The sequence below is a fragment of the Acomys russatus genome, chromosome 24 (genome assembly GCF_903995435.1).
Source record: "Acomys russatus chromosome 24, mAcoRus1.1, whole genome shotgun sequence".
Lineage (NCBI taxonomy): Eukaryota > Metazoa > Chordata > Mammalia > Rodentia > Muridae > Acomys > Acomys russatus.
The window spans coordinates 45801484-45818416 of NC_067160.1; the positions used below are offsets into that span (position 1 = coordinate 45801484).

Here is a 16933-nt window from a genome sequence, read left to right on the forward strand (position 1 = left end):
TAGAATTTAATAAAGCTTGGCTCCTGCCTAGCAGTCCACAAACTCTCAAGGACAGGATAACTTGGCAGTAGACAGTTCTAAAGGTGATTATTAGTAGACCTCAGTAATTCGGGCCGTGAATTTTATGTACCACATAAAATGTACAACATATGTACATGTTTTATGTACAACATCATGGTCACTTTTGTTGTGTACTTACTATGTGCTAGTTACTTTATATTTTTTATTTGTAATCTTTAAAACCACTTTGCAGTTTGATGATTGATTTTACAGAAGAGATTAGAAAGGTACAGTAACTTACCTATTCTCACACAGCTTGTGAGTAGACCTAGGATTCTTATACAAAGCCCAACTCTCAGTTTTGTCTTTCCTCTCCTGTGTCATTCTCAGTAGTTTAAAACCAACTTTTGGTATTTCTTCATCCCAAAGCAATACCAGCCTCTTACTTTACTCACCCAGTTACTGTCTAGTTCTTTAGTGCTTAAAAGAGTTACCTATAGCTGCCAACTTGTTCCCCTTCAGCCTCTCTTGCTTTTCTCTTTCAGCTACAACTGTTCTTATCAAGGCCACCCAAAGCCTCCCTATCATTCACAGTGATAGGCATTGTCCCTTCTCACCTTGATGCATCAGGACAGGTGACCTTCCCTCCTGCTTGTTCTGCCTGGTGATTGTCTTTTTTCCTTTGATGGTCCCTTTTTCATCTGCTGTCGCAACTGGCATTTCTGTGGATGAGTCTTAGATACTCTTTTGCCTCTCTCAGTTCTTTTCTTAAGGTGACTTCATCATTTCTGTAGTGTTCAGAACCACTTGTGTTCAGATAACTTCTGAATGTATCGCTCCAACTGAAACATTTCCGTGGCTTTCCTAACTAGTATGTTCAACTCTGTACTTGACTTTCTTTTTGATGTTTGAGATGAATGCTTTCCTTTTGATTAGAACTATTCAGGAGCCTTTCATTACTCCAAACACCCCGCTACCCAACCCACACCTACCCAAATGAGCTAATATCTTAATATGACTTGTGTATCACTTTATGTGGTAATTCATTGTGATGCTGCTGTTTGTCCCTGTGCTTTAGGGTGCCCTTGTTATCTTTTTCATTCCTGCATGTGCCCGGCTCCTTTCAGTCCCTAGGACCTTTGCATAGCTTTTCCTTTGCTGGAAATACTCAGTTCTTATGCTGTTCCATCTCATCCTTTGTTTGAGTCAATGTTGTCATCTCCAAGAAGCTACTGGTCAATTAGGTAGTCAGCTATGTGAGTTGCAAGGTCTCTGTTTTTGTTGTTCCGTATGTGTTTCCAGTGTGTATTCTATCACCAGTGTAGATGTACTCCAGTATGCAAAATGGCTAAGCTTAAAGTGAGTCTGACTTGAAAAGTCTCATTTCTCACTGAAGGACTGGATTCAAACAGCAGATACTCTGTGCTGTTCTTGCACTGAATCTATAAGCAACTTCAAACAAAATATTAAACACCCTTTTAAACAAAACAGGGTAGGAAGGATCTTGAACAGCTCATGAGCGTTTAGAGAGTAGCATGAAGCTTACAGTCTGAGCTTAGTTCTTGCTCTGTTCCCTTGTTTTGTACATTCTTCTAAGTGTGGGAAAAGTACTGAGGGTGACCCTGCGCCTGGTCAGCTGGCCTTATTTCTGAAGGTGCTCAAATGTGCTTTCTGGAGCTTAATGAGAAGCACAGTCCATTTGCCAAGACAACTCTGCATTCTTGTCATAATTCGGTTCCTTAACCTGAGGTGAGACTTGTAGGGAAGGGCTGGCCTTGAATTAGAGCAGCACGGCAGGATGGGAAGGACATTGAACCACAAGTTGGCTTGGATTTTCACCCTAGTCCTAATTACTTTGAAAACCAAAACAAAACCCCACACCTCAGTTGCCCACCCTTAAAACAAGAAAATTGAATCACATGGTTCCTATGGCTCTTTTTGCTTTAATCATTGTGAAATCACTGATTCTTGTAGAAATTATAAATGCTGATACTAAAAGGAAACGAACTGCAGCCTTTGAGGAAGTGGACCCCCTAGTCATTTTATTTTTATTTTATTTTTTAATGAAAAAATAGAGAATACTTTCATAGACTACCTCAGCTAGTAGAGCAAGTGATACATTCCTTAGAAATTCAGAGCCCTTCCAGTGAACCTCTGTTTGACTGCCCCTGACAGACTTAGTTTTTTGGATGTTGTCCAAGGGGAGGGGGAAAAATGAATCGACTGCTTTTGTGTTTTGATGACCTGTACCTCATCCCTTGTAGGAATTAAAAAAAAGTGACTCAATTGAGAATAGTAACTGTGTCCTTCTAAACTGCAACATACCAGAAATAATTCATTTTAATGAAAACTTGAATCACTTGGTCCCCTAGAGGACTGCTCAGTTGTTAGAAAGCTGAATTGGGCAAGGAGACTCTGTAGATCATGATCTTCCTGTGAATTTGATTTTCAATCAGTTAGTGGCAATACCTTTTATTAATTATTCCTACTAAGGACTGGCCTTTTAAAACACACATTCCACTGATTCCCAAAGCATACTTTCGGTTGAATGGTAGTGTCTCATACTTATTCCATGGGAAGAAGTTGAGATACTGAAATCTGGTTTTAAGAAACTTGCTAAGTTAAGACCCAGGTAGTGGCAAATGAGCTGGGCTTTGCAGCAAGTCAATTAGCAATGAGTCTTTCTTTGAGTTTATAGTGCAGTTATGCATACTTTTTTAAAAATACATTTTTTAATGCCAGTATGAAGAGTAGGAAATTAATGGCAGTCAATTTGTAGGTCAAGTCATTTTCATACCGGGTCCTTTTCCTAGAGATCTGTTTTTGTTTTGTTCTTCATCCACTTCTATCAATAGCCTTCTTTCTAGGAGTTTTCATTTTACACATTTTAGGTATAAAATCAAACCCCAAAAGCAAAATAATGAATCATATTTGGTAGGCTCACACAGTAGCATTTCACAAAAATGTGACCTTATTTGTATCTTGGACTTATCCAAACCTGTTGCATTAAGTATTTTAATAAAAACAGGCTTCCCCCTCCCCCTGAGGCCCACTTTCCTCCCGGATCACTTTAATTATGTGAGCTAGAATCCTGTTTCTCACACATCTTCACTTCTCAACCTTGTTAAAATTAATCATATAATCCCCCTTTAAAACATAGTATTAAATCACCATAGTAACACAGTATCCAAGCTTTATAGATAAAACATAACAGCCATAAGAAGGTAGCATTTGGTGTCCCCTTGACAGCTCTATAACTTTTATGGAAATGTGTTCCTTCCCCTAGCTGTAAGGTAGGGGATAGCATTACTTACACCTGCTTTATTACCACATGGCTTTGAAACTGCCACCTTGTTTTTGTTCACCTCCCTAGTTAAGGAAGGAGAGTGGAATACTTTCTTGTCTTTCAGAGCCATTTTCCTGTGCTTGAAGTACTCTCCAAGGGATAGAATTGTTTCCTTAAATATAAGTAGGCAGGGCCCTCGACCTTTGTGCTGGGATACTCTGAAAATCTCTTTAATATTACGTTTCTTTTGTGGCTTGTATAAGGGAGTCTTAGAAAGAAAGTCTATTCTATATTTGAAATTTTAATTCCGTAGCCTACCCAAAGACAATATAGTTCTGCCTTTGGCAAAGGCTTGTTAAGAAATTATTTTTCAGCCAGGTGGTGGTGGTGCATGCCTTTAATCCCAGCACTTGGGAAGCAGAGGCAGGTGGATTGCTGTGAGTTTGAGACCAGCCTGGTCTACAGAGTGAGTCCAGGACAGTCAAGGATACACAGAGAGACCCTGTCTCGAAAAACAAAAAAACAAAACAAAACAAAACAAGAAAAAAAAAAAAAAAAAAAAAAAAGAAAGAAAGAAAGAAAGAAAGAAATGATTTTTCATTTCTACTGACAATTTGAACATTTTAACGAAGTCAGGGTCTTATCAACCTGAGTATACTTTGTGTAGTATATGATACATACAAGTTGCTGAATTCCTTGGCTTAATTCACTGTAAAATTCTAAAATATTAGTGGAAACTTAAGTACTAGAATTTGGAATGAAAATTAAGAGAGAGATGCAAGATAACCAGTAAACTGATTTTAAAAATGTATATTTGTGAAGCATTTTGACACTTAAAAGAGTTTTAGATTTTTCTGGTTGTTAATACTCTTTTAAATTATTTATTAGCTATTTTCTGCTCTATATTGCTTTAACGTATAGTTGGCTCATTTTGTACTGATAGAAGAAATTTTGGCTTCTTAATGGCTTGAAACATTGCTTTACTTTTTTAGCCCCTTGAGCAAGCTTAGCATTTTAGTACTCCTGCAGTCTAAGATAATAAATATGTTTCTCAAAATTCAGAAACTACCAATGATTCAGGAATACAGGAGAACAAGCTATAGCCCTGCCCCTTTTTCTTTCTGGTGTTTATGATGGCTCTTCCTAGCACTCAGTGAACTGGGTCAGTTCCCTAAGTAGTCTTGAGTGTCCTTTTCTGTAAAATGGGGACATGGTTGAAATTCCAAGATTATCATGAGAATAAATGATATGATACATTAGGTATTTAACACACCACCTCTGGTGGCAGTGAGCTGGTGCTTGTGGCCATTGGAGTCACAGCAAGGGTTATAAAACAGCTTTTGGCCACTCACCATGTACCGTAGGCAGTGCATGTCCCAGTTTTCTTCCACTTTAAATGAAGTGGATAGAGTACTTCTTCAGCATTGGCGGCTGATTCACCTAGCTACCAGGGCCGGAGCTCAATCAGGGGCATTGATGAGTGTTGATAATTTTGACTTCTGGTGATCATTAGAGCAGGCTCCTTTCCCCCTTATTTTCTTCCCTTTCCTTCTTTCTTCTCTCCTTTTCCTCCTTTTACCCACTTCTGTTTTTGCTTCTTCCCTCCTTCCCTCCCTTTCATTTCCCTCCTCTTTCTTGTCTGCTGTCTTGAAGTGTGTAAATTTATAGCTCATTTATAAAGTTCCACAAAAGAAATGTAATAAGTTCAATGACTTGTGGTGATTAGATACTTTATCCGGAAACTTAGCGCACACTCATTTCTCCTTTGTTCTGTCTTCTCTTCAGCCTCGCAGTTAGCCAAGTTGGCCAGAACTTCACGTTTGTGCTCACTGACATTGACAGCAAACAGAGATTCGGGTTCTGCCGCTTATCTTCAGGAGCCAAGAGCTGCTTCTGTATCTTAAGGTAAGGGAGAAGGGCTTCAGCCATTGGCTGGTTCTTCGAAACAGTTGTCTGCTTTTGCATAGTCCTTCTGTAATTAAGTTTTCCAGCTGTTGTTTTGGTGTCCTATCTGTTCCCCACAAGTCACTGTACTCGGGGAGAAGGACTTTGTGGTGTTGCTCTTGCACTCAAAGGTCCTCCAGATAATTGTATTTATTTATTTGCATCACATCCCTTGGGTGGGAAGGGCCCATTGCTCCTAAGTGGTATGCGGAAACCAGAGAGTCAGCAGGGCTCCAATCCCTCCTGCTGTTATCTGGAACTGTCAGAAGTTAGTCTGTTAGGCTTCCCTGTGGACATTTTGTGTATGTAAGATTATTAATAAAGTATGTGTCTAGCTCAGGACAGCCTGCAGACACTGATTGTGTGCTCCTTGGAGTAGCACCCTTGGCCTCTGAATAACTTTACAACCTGGCTACTACCTCTGTAGAAGTTCCAGAAAAGTGCAGAAGTGTGGGAAGACATCTTCAGGCCTTCTGAAATCCCCTTGCACACCAGAGCCACACTTGCTTAATGCTCTGTTTCCTCCTGCCAGAGGGGTAAGGCATTCTGGGGTGGGAGGATGTGTGGAAATCCGATTTTGGAGTTGCTGGTTCTGTGGGCTCCTGCTGGGCGCCTCCTGAGGGGGAGGTAAAGGCATCCTACGCACTCTCTCCTCTCCATCTGCCTCCCTTAACTAGGTGTTGCAGGGCCTGCCTCCTGTCTCTCTCTGCTGTGGAGCAGCCAGTGCAGGCAGCAGGGAGGTGCCCATGACAAAGCCTGGGCCCCATGCTTGGGCCCAGCCAGGGGTGAAAGGCCAGACCCTCTGTGGATTCCAGAAGGGGCAATTCTCTGCTGTGCACTTTGTTCATCTTCTCACTGAGTAAAGGGCCTTCCCAACATAATTCACTCTCCGAAGCCACACAGCACACAGGACAAAAGGGCCCAACTAATGAGTTTCCTTTGCTCCTATCAACCTGGACCACAGCTCTGCATTTCTCTACACAGATCTCAACATTTTCCTTCCTAGTTAGTGAGCACCAACGTTAGGATTTCTGATTTGGGCAAAGAGGCCTCCTGTACAGAGTCCTTGGGAGGGGTGGGACTGGTTGCTTTGGAGCAAGAACTGTATATCTGTCCTTGAGTAGCCAGTGCTGCACACCTACCTACCCAGGAGCTAGACTTGGATGGTAATGTTTATTTACTTCTGACTAGGCGTAACTCTTTTTATATATTTATTTTTATATTTTTATTTAGAGGACATTTTTCTCTTCCATTTCTGGCTGTTATATATGTCAGCCTTGGCCAAGATACTGTATATTTACATTGTGCATTTGGAGGACTGAGACCTTAGTCCTGGTTCTTGAGTTTGGTAGAAAGGATTCTTCTGGCATGGTCATGGTGGTGCACATCTTGATCCCCCACAGAGGCAGATGGAGCTGTGAATTTGAAGCCAGCCTGGTTTCCATAGTGAGCTCCAGGCCAGCCTAGCCTATGTAGGGAGACCTTGTATCGAAACAAAGCAAATGGAAAGATTTATTCCTTAGATTTGGGGGAATCAGTTCCTTCTCTCTCTCTCTCTCTCTCTCTCTCTCTCTCTCTCTCTCTCTCTGTGTGTGTGTGTGTGTGTGTGTTTGTGGTTGGTTGAAACATTTGTCAAAAGATAGCCTACTGAAAAGAAGTTGGAGATGCCTGATGTCCCTTGCCTTAGTGTTGATGAAGATATTTTAAGACTCAGGAAAATTGCAGTGGTAGAATGGGCACACTGTGTCAAATTTAATCCTCCATAATGGGAAGGCCCAGAAGACATACCCTTGACTAATCCTATGAGACACAAAATGGTGAGATGGGTTCCAGCACATTGAAGAATTTTGTTGTCATGCTTTTCCTTGTGCCAGACCTTAGGGTTGGAGATGTTATTGCTCTATTAGATAAATGTAATGGGTTTAATTGGTACCCAAAGTAGCAGGGGCAGGTGGCAGCACTGAATTGCCAAAGGCAAGGTGATCGTAGTTATTGCAATGGGCAGCATAGACAAAACAGTGTCCATAATAGCCTGAAACTCTGTAGTGGTCAGCACAGGCAAAATTAATTTTTTGGTGGCATGACTTGTGTGGACATTCAGCACTGGCTAATCAATCATGGCATTTCAAGGCATAAACTAGATAAGAAGCCTATCATGTTTTTGTTTGATCTATGTAAGTAGAAAAATTCACATACATATGAAAGAAAGGCTCCATTAGGTCATGATAAAAGGGAATTTCTAGACTTGAGCCAGTTTGCAGACCCAAAACTTCTGAGGGAGGACCTTGATAAAATATCCAAAAGTTTTACTGTTAGCCTTTCTACAGTCCTTACCCAGGGGGACCTAGGCCTTTATAAGGGTTACTGTACACTAGAGGAAAGGAAACAGTCAGACAGAAGAGACCTTTGGGATTTGGGAGCAAGGCTTAATCATCATCTGTAGACAACTGTTCTCTCTTTGAGACACAGCTCTTGGCTTGCTATTGGGTCTTAGTGGAAACTGGATGTTTGACTATGGGCCACCAAGTTACCATGTGACCTGAGCTGCCTACCATGGCTGAGTGTTACCTGATCCACCAAGTCATAAAGTAGGACCTCCATAGCAGTAATCCATCATCAAATGGATGTGATTGGCCAGGTTACATGAAGAAGTTGCCCAAATGCATATGGTTTCTACTCCCATTACAATGATGTCTGCTTCTAAGCAAGTACCTGTAGCCTCATGGAATGTGCCCTATGATCAGTTGACTGAGGAAGAGAAGACTAGGGCCTGGTTTACTACTGATGGTTAACCTTATGTAGGTACCACCCAGAAGTGGACAGCTGCATCATTATAATACCTTGTGGGACAAACTCAAAAGATACTGGCAAAGAGAACTTTTCACAGTGGCAGAACTTCTGGCAGTACACATGGTCATATATTTTGTTTGGAAGGAGAAGTGGTCGGATGTTCACTATTGTTGTGAAAGATTGTTCACTGATTCATGGGCTATAGCTAATAGGTTGGCTGGATGGTCAGGGACTTAGAAAAAGCATGGCTGGAAAATTGGTGAGGAAGACATCTGGGGAAGAGGTATGTGTATTGATTTCTCCAAATGTGCAAAGGATGTGAAGATACTTGTGTCCCATGTAAAATGTTCATCAAAAGCATCAACTGAATTCAGAAATCAAGTAAGTAGGATGACCCAATCTAATGATAGCCTCTTTCCCTAGCCATTCCAGTCATTGCTCAGTAGGCTCATGAAGAAAATGGCCATGGTGGCAGAGATGGGGGTTATGTATGGGCTTGACAACATGGACTGCCACTCACCAAGGCTGACCTGGATACAGCTGCTGCCGAGTGCCAGATCTGCCAACCACAGAGACCAACACTGAACATCAGATACGACACTGTTCCCTGGGGTGACCAGCCAGCAACCTGATGGCAGGTTGACTACATTGGACCACTTCCTCCCTGGAAAGGACAACAAATTGGAGTAGATACTTGTTCTTCTTATGGATTTTCCTTTCCTGCATGTAATGGTTCTGCCAAAACCACCATGCATGGACTTACAGATGCCTAATCCACTGTCATGGTATTCCACACAGAATTGCTTCTGACCAAGGAACTTACTTCACAGTCAGAAAAATGCAACAGTGGGCCCACAATAATGGACACCACTGGTCTTACCATGTTTCCTATCATCCTGAAGTAGCTGGCCTGAAAAAAGATGGAATTGCCTTTTAAAGACATAGTTACAGCACCAATTAGGTGGCAGCAGCCTGAAGGACTTGGGCAGCGATTTTCAGAAGTCTTTGAATTAGCATTCTATCATATGATATTGTTTCTCTTGTAGCCATAATCCATGAGTCCAGGTATCAGAGGATTCCACTTACTCTCATCTCTAGTACCCACTAGGAAATGTTTGCTTCCTATTGCTGTGACCTTAAGTTCTGCTGACCTAGAAGTTTTGGTTCTGGAGGAAGGCGTGCTCCTAAGAGACACAACAAACATTCTACTGAACTGAAAGCTCAGACTTCCCCCTTGGTGTCTTTGGGCTTCTGATGCCCTGAAGCCAAGAGGTTAAAAAAGGAATAACAGTGTTAGGAGGGGTGATTGGTCCAGATTACTATGGGGAAATTGGGTTGCTTCTCCACAGTGGAAGTAGGGAAGATTGTGTCTGGAGTGCAGGAGATTCTTTAGGGCTTCTCTTGGTGCTACCATGTTGTGTGATTAAAGTCAAAGGAAAACTAAAAACCTAATCCAGGCAGAATGGTAATGGGTGCATACTTTTCAGGAATGCCGTTTTGGGTCACTCCTCCAGGAAGACAGCCAGACCTGCTAAAGTGCTTGCTGAGGGTGGAGGAAATACAGAATGAATAGTAAAGGAAGGTACTTATAAGTACTAGCTAATGCCACTTGGTATTTGCAGAAAGAAGATTACAATTGACCCGAGTGTTTCTGTTGTATTTTGTTAAGACATTTTTTGTACAGATATTTGTATTTTCTTTCCATTTCCTTATTAGATAATGTAACATCAATTAAGAGAATATCAGAATTTATCATATTTAAGTTGGAGATACTAAAAGAATGTCCCTCCCTACATCTGACAAAGGTCTAATATCCAAAATATATAAAGAACTCAAGAAATTAAACACCACCAAACTGAATAACCCAATAGAGAAATGGGGCTTGGAACTAAACAGAGAATTCTCAACAGAGGAATATCAAATGGCTGAGAAACACTTAAAGAAATGCTCAACCTCCTTAGTCATCAGGGAAATGCAAATCAAAACAACTCTGCGATTCCAACTTACACCCATCAGAATGGCTAAGATCAAAAACTCAAGCGACACCACATGCTGGCGAGGATGTGGGGAGAGAGGAACACTCCTTCATTGCTGGTGGGAATGCAAACTAGTACAGCCACTTTGGAAATCTATCTGGTGCTATCTCAGAAAAATGGGAATAGGGCTTCCTCAAGACCCAGCTATTCCACTCCTTGGAATATACCCAGAAGATGCTCCAGCACACAACAAGAAAATTTGCTCAACCATGTTCATAGCAGCCTTATTCATAATAGCCAGAACATGGAAACAGCCTAAGTGTCCCTCAATAGAAGAGTGGATAAAGAAACTGTGGTACATATACACTATGGAATACTACTCAGCTATTAAAAACAAGGAATTCCCGAAATTTGTGGATAAATGGATTGAGCTAGAAATGATCATAATGAGTGAGTTAACCCAGAAGCAGAAAGAATCAAATGGTATATACTCACTTATATCTGCATACTAGCCCAAGGGGCATGTCCCACGAAAGCCTTCACTTACCAGGAAACTGGGACAGAGGAAAAGGCATCCTATTGGGACTCTAAATGAGAGACGCATGGGAGAATAGCAAAATAAAAGGATACAGAGGGTCCTAGAAATCTACAAGTAGAACAATATGATAGGCAGATTTGGGCCCAGGGGTTCCGCTCAAACTAAGGCACCAGCCAAGGACAATACAGGAGGTAAACTTTAAACCCCTTCCCAGATCTAGCCAATGGTCAGAATATTCTCCACAGTTGAGTGGAGAGTGTGATATGACTTTCTCACGTACTCTGGTGCCTCACATTTGACCATGTCCCCTGGAGGGGGAGACCTGGTGGCACTCAGAGGAAGGACAGCAGGTAGCCAAGAAGAGACTTGATACCCTATGAGCATATACAGGGGGAGGTAATCCCCCCCAGGAACAGTCATAGGGGAGGGGAATAATGGGAAAATGGGGAGGGGGAGGAATGGGAGGATACAAGGGATGGGATAAACATTGAGATGTAACAAGAATAAATTAATAAAAAAAAAAAGAATGTCCCTCAAGGGACATTGTTTATAATACATTGTGGTTGTAGGAAGGGATAGTTCTATCATGTTAGGCATAATTATGACCTTGTTAAATATATAATGAGTTTGTGATTTTATGTGGGATAGTTATATCATGTTAGGAGTAATTATGACCTGTTATTGGTTTTGGTTGGAAATTAAACATGACATAAGGAGATATGATTATGTGTCAAGTTGACAAGAGGCAGATTTTTGATGGCTATTCTTGGTTGTCAACTTGACTATATCAGGAATTAACTAAAACCCAAATGGCTGGGTATATATACCTGTGAGGGATTTTTTTTCTTAAATTATTTGAAGTGGGGCCCCACTTCTAATCCAGATCTTTTCGGGTAGGAAAATCCACCTTTAATGTGAGCCACACCATGTATTGGCAGCCTATATACAGGGCAAACAAGAAAGAAGCTCTCTTTCTTTGCCTGCTTGCTCTTCAATAGCAAAGTCTATTCCTTCAGTGGCATTACAGCCACCTTCTTCAGGTATATACTGAAGATTAGCTGAGACATCTAGCCTCATGGACTGAACAACTACTGAATTCTTGGACTCTCTTTTGGTAGACAATTATTGTTGGATTAGCTGGACCAGGGCCTGTAAGCCATTCTAATAAATCCCCTTTCTCTATATATTCATTCTGTAAATTCTCTTCCTCTATAGAACCCTGACTAATACATTAAACTAGCAGTTTTCATGCTGCTTTTGTTTAGAATGAAACTGGCAGCAATTGTTTTGTTTTCTAGTTTGTAGCCACCGAGAAAGATTTCATGGTATAACGCATTCATTTGCCAGCCTTTAACTGAATGCCTACTATTACCTGTTTCTGCTTTGAAAGGCTTCCAGACTAGCTAGAGAGATGATGACCTTAAGTAGTGTGTAATATATAATGCATGGAGTGTTCCCAAGGCCTGATGTCTTGTTTCTATTGACCTGCTAGTGCCAAAAGATCACAACAGTGGTTAAAAATGGTATTTTAAAATAGTTCTATTGTACTTATTTATTTTATGTGTGCACATATGTATATAAATGTGAATGCAGAGGTCAGAGGGCATCTTGTAGTTTTCTTATTCTACTGTGTGGGTTCTAAGAATCAAGCCCAGGTCATCAGGCTTGGCAGCAAGTGCCTTAACTTGTGGAGTTATCTTACCAGCCAGTGAAAGTCCTGGGGGAGGGGAAGTGTGGGGACGGCAAAGATGGCTTAATATTTTAAGAGTGTGTACTGCTCTTACATAGAACCCCGATTGCCTTTCTAGCAGCCATGTTGGGGTCACAAGCATCTGTAGCTCTAGCTTCAGGAAGATCTGATGTCTATTGCCTCGGAGGGCACCTGCACTCATATGCATGTACCCATAAAGAGATACATACACATAATTTAAAATAAAATTTAAAAATGAATCACTAAAAACGTGGGTGTGTTACTTATATAGTGTATGTATTTGTTTGCATGTGTACATGCAGATGGTTTGAACATGTATATACAAATGTATGTGGAAGCCAGAGGTCAATTTGAGTCTCTTCCTGGATCACTTTGTTTTGTTTGTTTTATGATAGAGCCTCTCATTGAACCTGTAGCTTATTGATTTGCTGGGCTGGCTGGACAAGATTTCTGTCCCCTAAATGCTGAAATTACAGGTTTCTGCCATGCTGGGAATCCAAATGCAGGTACTTGTGTTCATGCAGCTGGCAGTTGGTCAACTTTGCCATCTTCTCGGCCCCTAAGAATACAGAGTCTTATATGAATTTTGGAATGTATTTTGAAGGTATTCAATGAAAGTGGAAAAGAGACCATGCATAGTCTATACAAAAAGAATACATGTGTAGTACTTCCTTTATGTTGGTTTGAGAACATTGCTAAATTGAGGGTAGTGTATAAAATGGAGGGTCTGTCGTTCATACCATGTCCAGTGGGGACTGGAGAGGGTTGCCTAGAGACAGCAGTTTGGGGCTAGCTCAGATATTATTAGCCTTATCCTTCTTTGGGTAAGCTTGATATCCAGCCACTAGTTGTAGTGTGCCCAGTGCTATGACTCAAAATATGTACAAAAGCCAACTTTACTTTTAACTTCCAGTCTTCCCTGAGGGGTGCCACTCCCAGTAATGATGTCTGTGTGAGCATAGCCTCTACTGTTCGCAAATTTCACTTCTTTAGTATCACTTCCTTTTTGGCTATTCTCCCAGTCCTACATATTATACTTCTGTTTTCTATGAGCCATCATACCTCCTTGCCTTCACACATCTCCTCATCCTGTCAGAGTAGTCTTTCCTAGGCAAATGCCATTGTTCCTTCCTTTGAACACACCTTTCATTCTTTACACATTTCTTTGTCTATTTATAATCCTTGATCTCCCTTTAATTTTTTCCAGCTGTATAGTCGGCTCTTCATAGGTAAAGGCTGTGTCTTAATCAACTGTATTTCCAACCTATAGAGTAGTATTAGACTGAGATAACTGTGTATCTGTCATTCAGGAAAAAGAGAGGTACATCTAGAAAGAAAGGAGAGGGTAGTCAAGACTTGAAATAAAAAAATGGTCTAAGTATTTAAAAGAATAAAAGCTAAATATTTACTGGTACAAATGCGGTTCCTATTACTGAAGTCATTTCATACTGATTACAACTTTAAGGAGGCTAAGTGCTGCTTTGAGTCGGCCAGAGATTTAGTTTCGAGGGATTGGTATTGTGGTCATAAAGAACCAATTTATCTCTATCACAAAATTTAACTTCAATTTCACAGTCAAAGTTTCTTAGATCACCTTTAAAAAATATTCTTTATAGATTTGCTTTTAGTTTTTGTTCCTCTTATTAGAATGTATCCAGGAAGGCTGATGATTTTTGTTGTTTGAGATAGAATCTTATTATATAGCCTGTGTTTATTTAAAAAACAAAAACAAAAACAAAACCCACACTTTGAAATTTTAAGTTGACTTTGAAAGATGAGTAATTATACTGGAGTATGAACAAGCGTCATTAATACCCATGTCATTGTACCATCAAATGTATTATATCCTGCCATGATTGACTAGTTCTTAGCACAAAAGAATTTTCCTTCTCTTGAGATAATTACTTAACAAGTTGCTGGATTATAATTAATACTAAATTTCTGGGTTTTCGTTTGTTTTGTTTTGTTTTGTTTTTCTCCAAGACAAATTCTCTGTGTATTCCTAGAACACTCTATAGACCAGGCTGGCCTTGAACTCAGAGATTTGATTGCCTCTGCCTTCCCAGTCCTTGGATTAAAGGTGTGCACCACCACTGCCTGACTGTTAATACTAAATTTCAAACTCCAGCTCCGAGAACATTTACAAGTAAGTCTGTTGTTCTTCATTTTGAGGTCACAAAAGTTATTGGAACATCTTTAGATTGTGCCATTTGGATATGCTGTGTTCTACACATTGATCTCAGAAATCTTTTGAAGTTGTTAAACAGAATAACCTGGAACTGCAATTAGTCATGGCTCCCAATTTCCCAAAGTGCCGCATCCCTTATTAAGGCTAGAACCATAATGAAATGTGCTATTTCAAACCAAGTTCTGCTTTGGGATCTACAGAAAGAATACAAGAATTCTAAGTCATGCAGTTGGTTAGAGCTGAAGAGAGAGATGTCATACAATCATTGTATTTCTTTAGTCTTCATAAAAGGACCTTACAGATAGTTGTGCATACATGTGCAGATACCTACAGAGGCCATAATACAATGTCAGATCTACTGGTGTTGGAGTTGCAAGTGGTTTTGAGCCAGCAAGTGGGTGCTGAAAACTGAACTCCTATTCCTCTGCACGAACGGCAAGTGCTCTTAATCAGAGCCACTTCTTCTGCCCCAGAAATAACCCTTTAAGCATGGTATCATCTCAGAAAGCTTTAGTTTAACTCTCTAGATCTTTATTCAGTGATGTATCTGTGGGTGCACTCTTATCTGGCAAGAGCCATCCATAGCACTTGGTCTTTGTTCTTTCTTTATGTCAAACTCCTTTAGTAGACACAGAGGTCTGTCTGCAAGTTCCCATTTGAAACTCTTACCTAGCATTTTGATAAGCTGAACTTCATAATACAAAGTGAAAGCAATAAGTACTAGTTCTTGGCACAAAAGAATTTTACTACTCTTGAGATAATTATTTAACAAGTTGCTGGATGATAGTTAATACTAAATTTCTGGGGTTTTTTGTTTGTTTTGTTTTTGTTTTTTTCTCAAGACAATTTCTCTGTCCAAGAGTGTGCCTCTAAATACACTATACTGGCTGTGAAATTTGTTTCCCAGTTCACTTCTGCTGTTCTTTCTAACTAAAGGAAGGCATTATGTATAAACTGTAGTGGTGTCTGCGTGCATGTGCACACTCATACGTGTATGTATGTATGTATGTCTCTGTGTATTTATGTAAAGTGCTTTTGGATCACAAATTAGACAGTGCTCATTTCTTAGTATTGCTGATTGGTTAAACACAGTGAATAGACACTTGCCTGGCAGTAGATGGGGAGAAAAACTCCTTACCCATGAGAAGTGGCATGAAAGGCCCTGAAAAAATGAGTGTATCTAGATAAAAGAACAAAGCTCATCCATTTATAATTGGAATGTCTGACTGTGGAAATGCTGATGGGATATGATTAAGATTTGAGGACTGTTCCATATCCCAGATTTTAAACTTAGTTCTATGGCATACCATCAGATTGAGGGTTGAGGTGGCTATTACAGCTGTTGCTGTTTGTCCAAGGTGATCTGAATATGATGTTGCATATCACTCCAGGAAAACCATGTTGATTTCCACTGGACTTCTCACCATTGTTCCAAGTCCCCATTGTCCTTTCTGTGCATGTTGGCTTGTGGGCTTACAACCTGAATAATGCTTGGTAGAATCTTGTTCCTTTAGAAACCTTTCTAACTGAATGGTAGGAATAGTCATGGCCTCCATTCTCTTTGGTATTGGGCCCATTTTTTTTTTTTTTTTTAAACCATAAGCCCAGGAAAGCTCAGTTTACATAGAGAAAACCTCTAGAAGAAGTTTGGCTTCCATCTTCTAGCTGTTTCAGGGTTCTTTAAACAGTTCAGGAGAAAGGTGAAAGGGTCCATTTCCTCATGTGGGTGCAGTGGTAGACATTCTTTTGGGTTGTCTGAGAGATGCTTCATTTAAAATAAGTGTTTGTGGCTATGAACATGGTTGAGCATATGTCCCTGTTGTGTGGTAGGGCATTTTCTGGGTATATTCCAAGGAGTGGGATGGCTGGGTCTTGAGGAAGCCCTATTCCCATTTTTCTGAGAAAGCGCCAGATAACTCTCCAAAGTGGTTGTACTAGTTTGCATTCCCACCAGCAATGAAGGAGTGTTCCTCTCTCTCCACATCCTCGCCAACATGTGGTGTCATTTGAGTTTTTGATCTTAGCCATTCTGATGGGTGTAAGATGGAATCTCAGTGTCGTTTTGATTTGCATTTCTCTGATGACTAACGAGGATGAGCATTTCTTTAAGTGTTTCTCGGCCATTTGATATTCCTCTGTTGAGAATTCTCTGTTAAGTTCCAAGCCCCATTTCGCAATTGGGTTGTTTGGTTTTGTGGTGTTTAATTTCTTGAGTTCTTTATATATTTTGGATATTAAACCTTTGTCAGATGAAGGGTTGGTGAAGATCTTTTCCCATTCTGTAGGCTGTCGCTTTGTTCTCTTGACAGTGTCTCCTGCCTTACAGAAGCTTCTTAGCCTCATGAGGTCCCATTTATTAATTGTTGACATTAAGGCCTGGGCTGTTGGTGTACTGTTCAGGAAGTTGTTTCCTGTGCCTATGTGTCCCAGGCTCTTCCCCACTTTTTCCTCTAACTGAATTAATGTCTCTGGTTTTAAGTTGAGGTCTTTAATCCACTTG

At 40.5% G+C, this 16933-nt stretch overlaps 1 protein-coding gene across 7 annotated transcripts in view; it reads left to right on the forward strand.

The window, feature by feature from the left end:
- Window positions 1-16933, forward strand: part of Dennd1a (DENN domain containing 1A) — a 488183-nt gene that overhangs the window by 153430 nt on the left and 317820 nt on the right. For all 7 annotated transcript variants that reach the window (XM_051166832.1, XM_051166835.1, XM_051166833.1 and 4 more), the window contains one exon: window positions 5072-5191. In XM_051166832.1, coding sequence (XP_051022789.1) covers window positions 5072-5191 — 120 coding nt within the window. The remainder of the gene's footprint in view (window positions 1-5071; window positions 5192-16933) is intronic.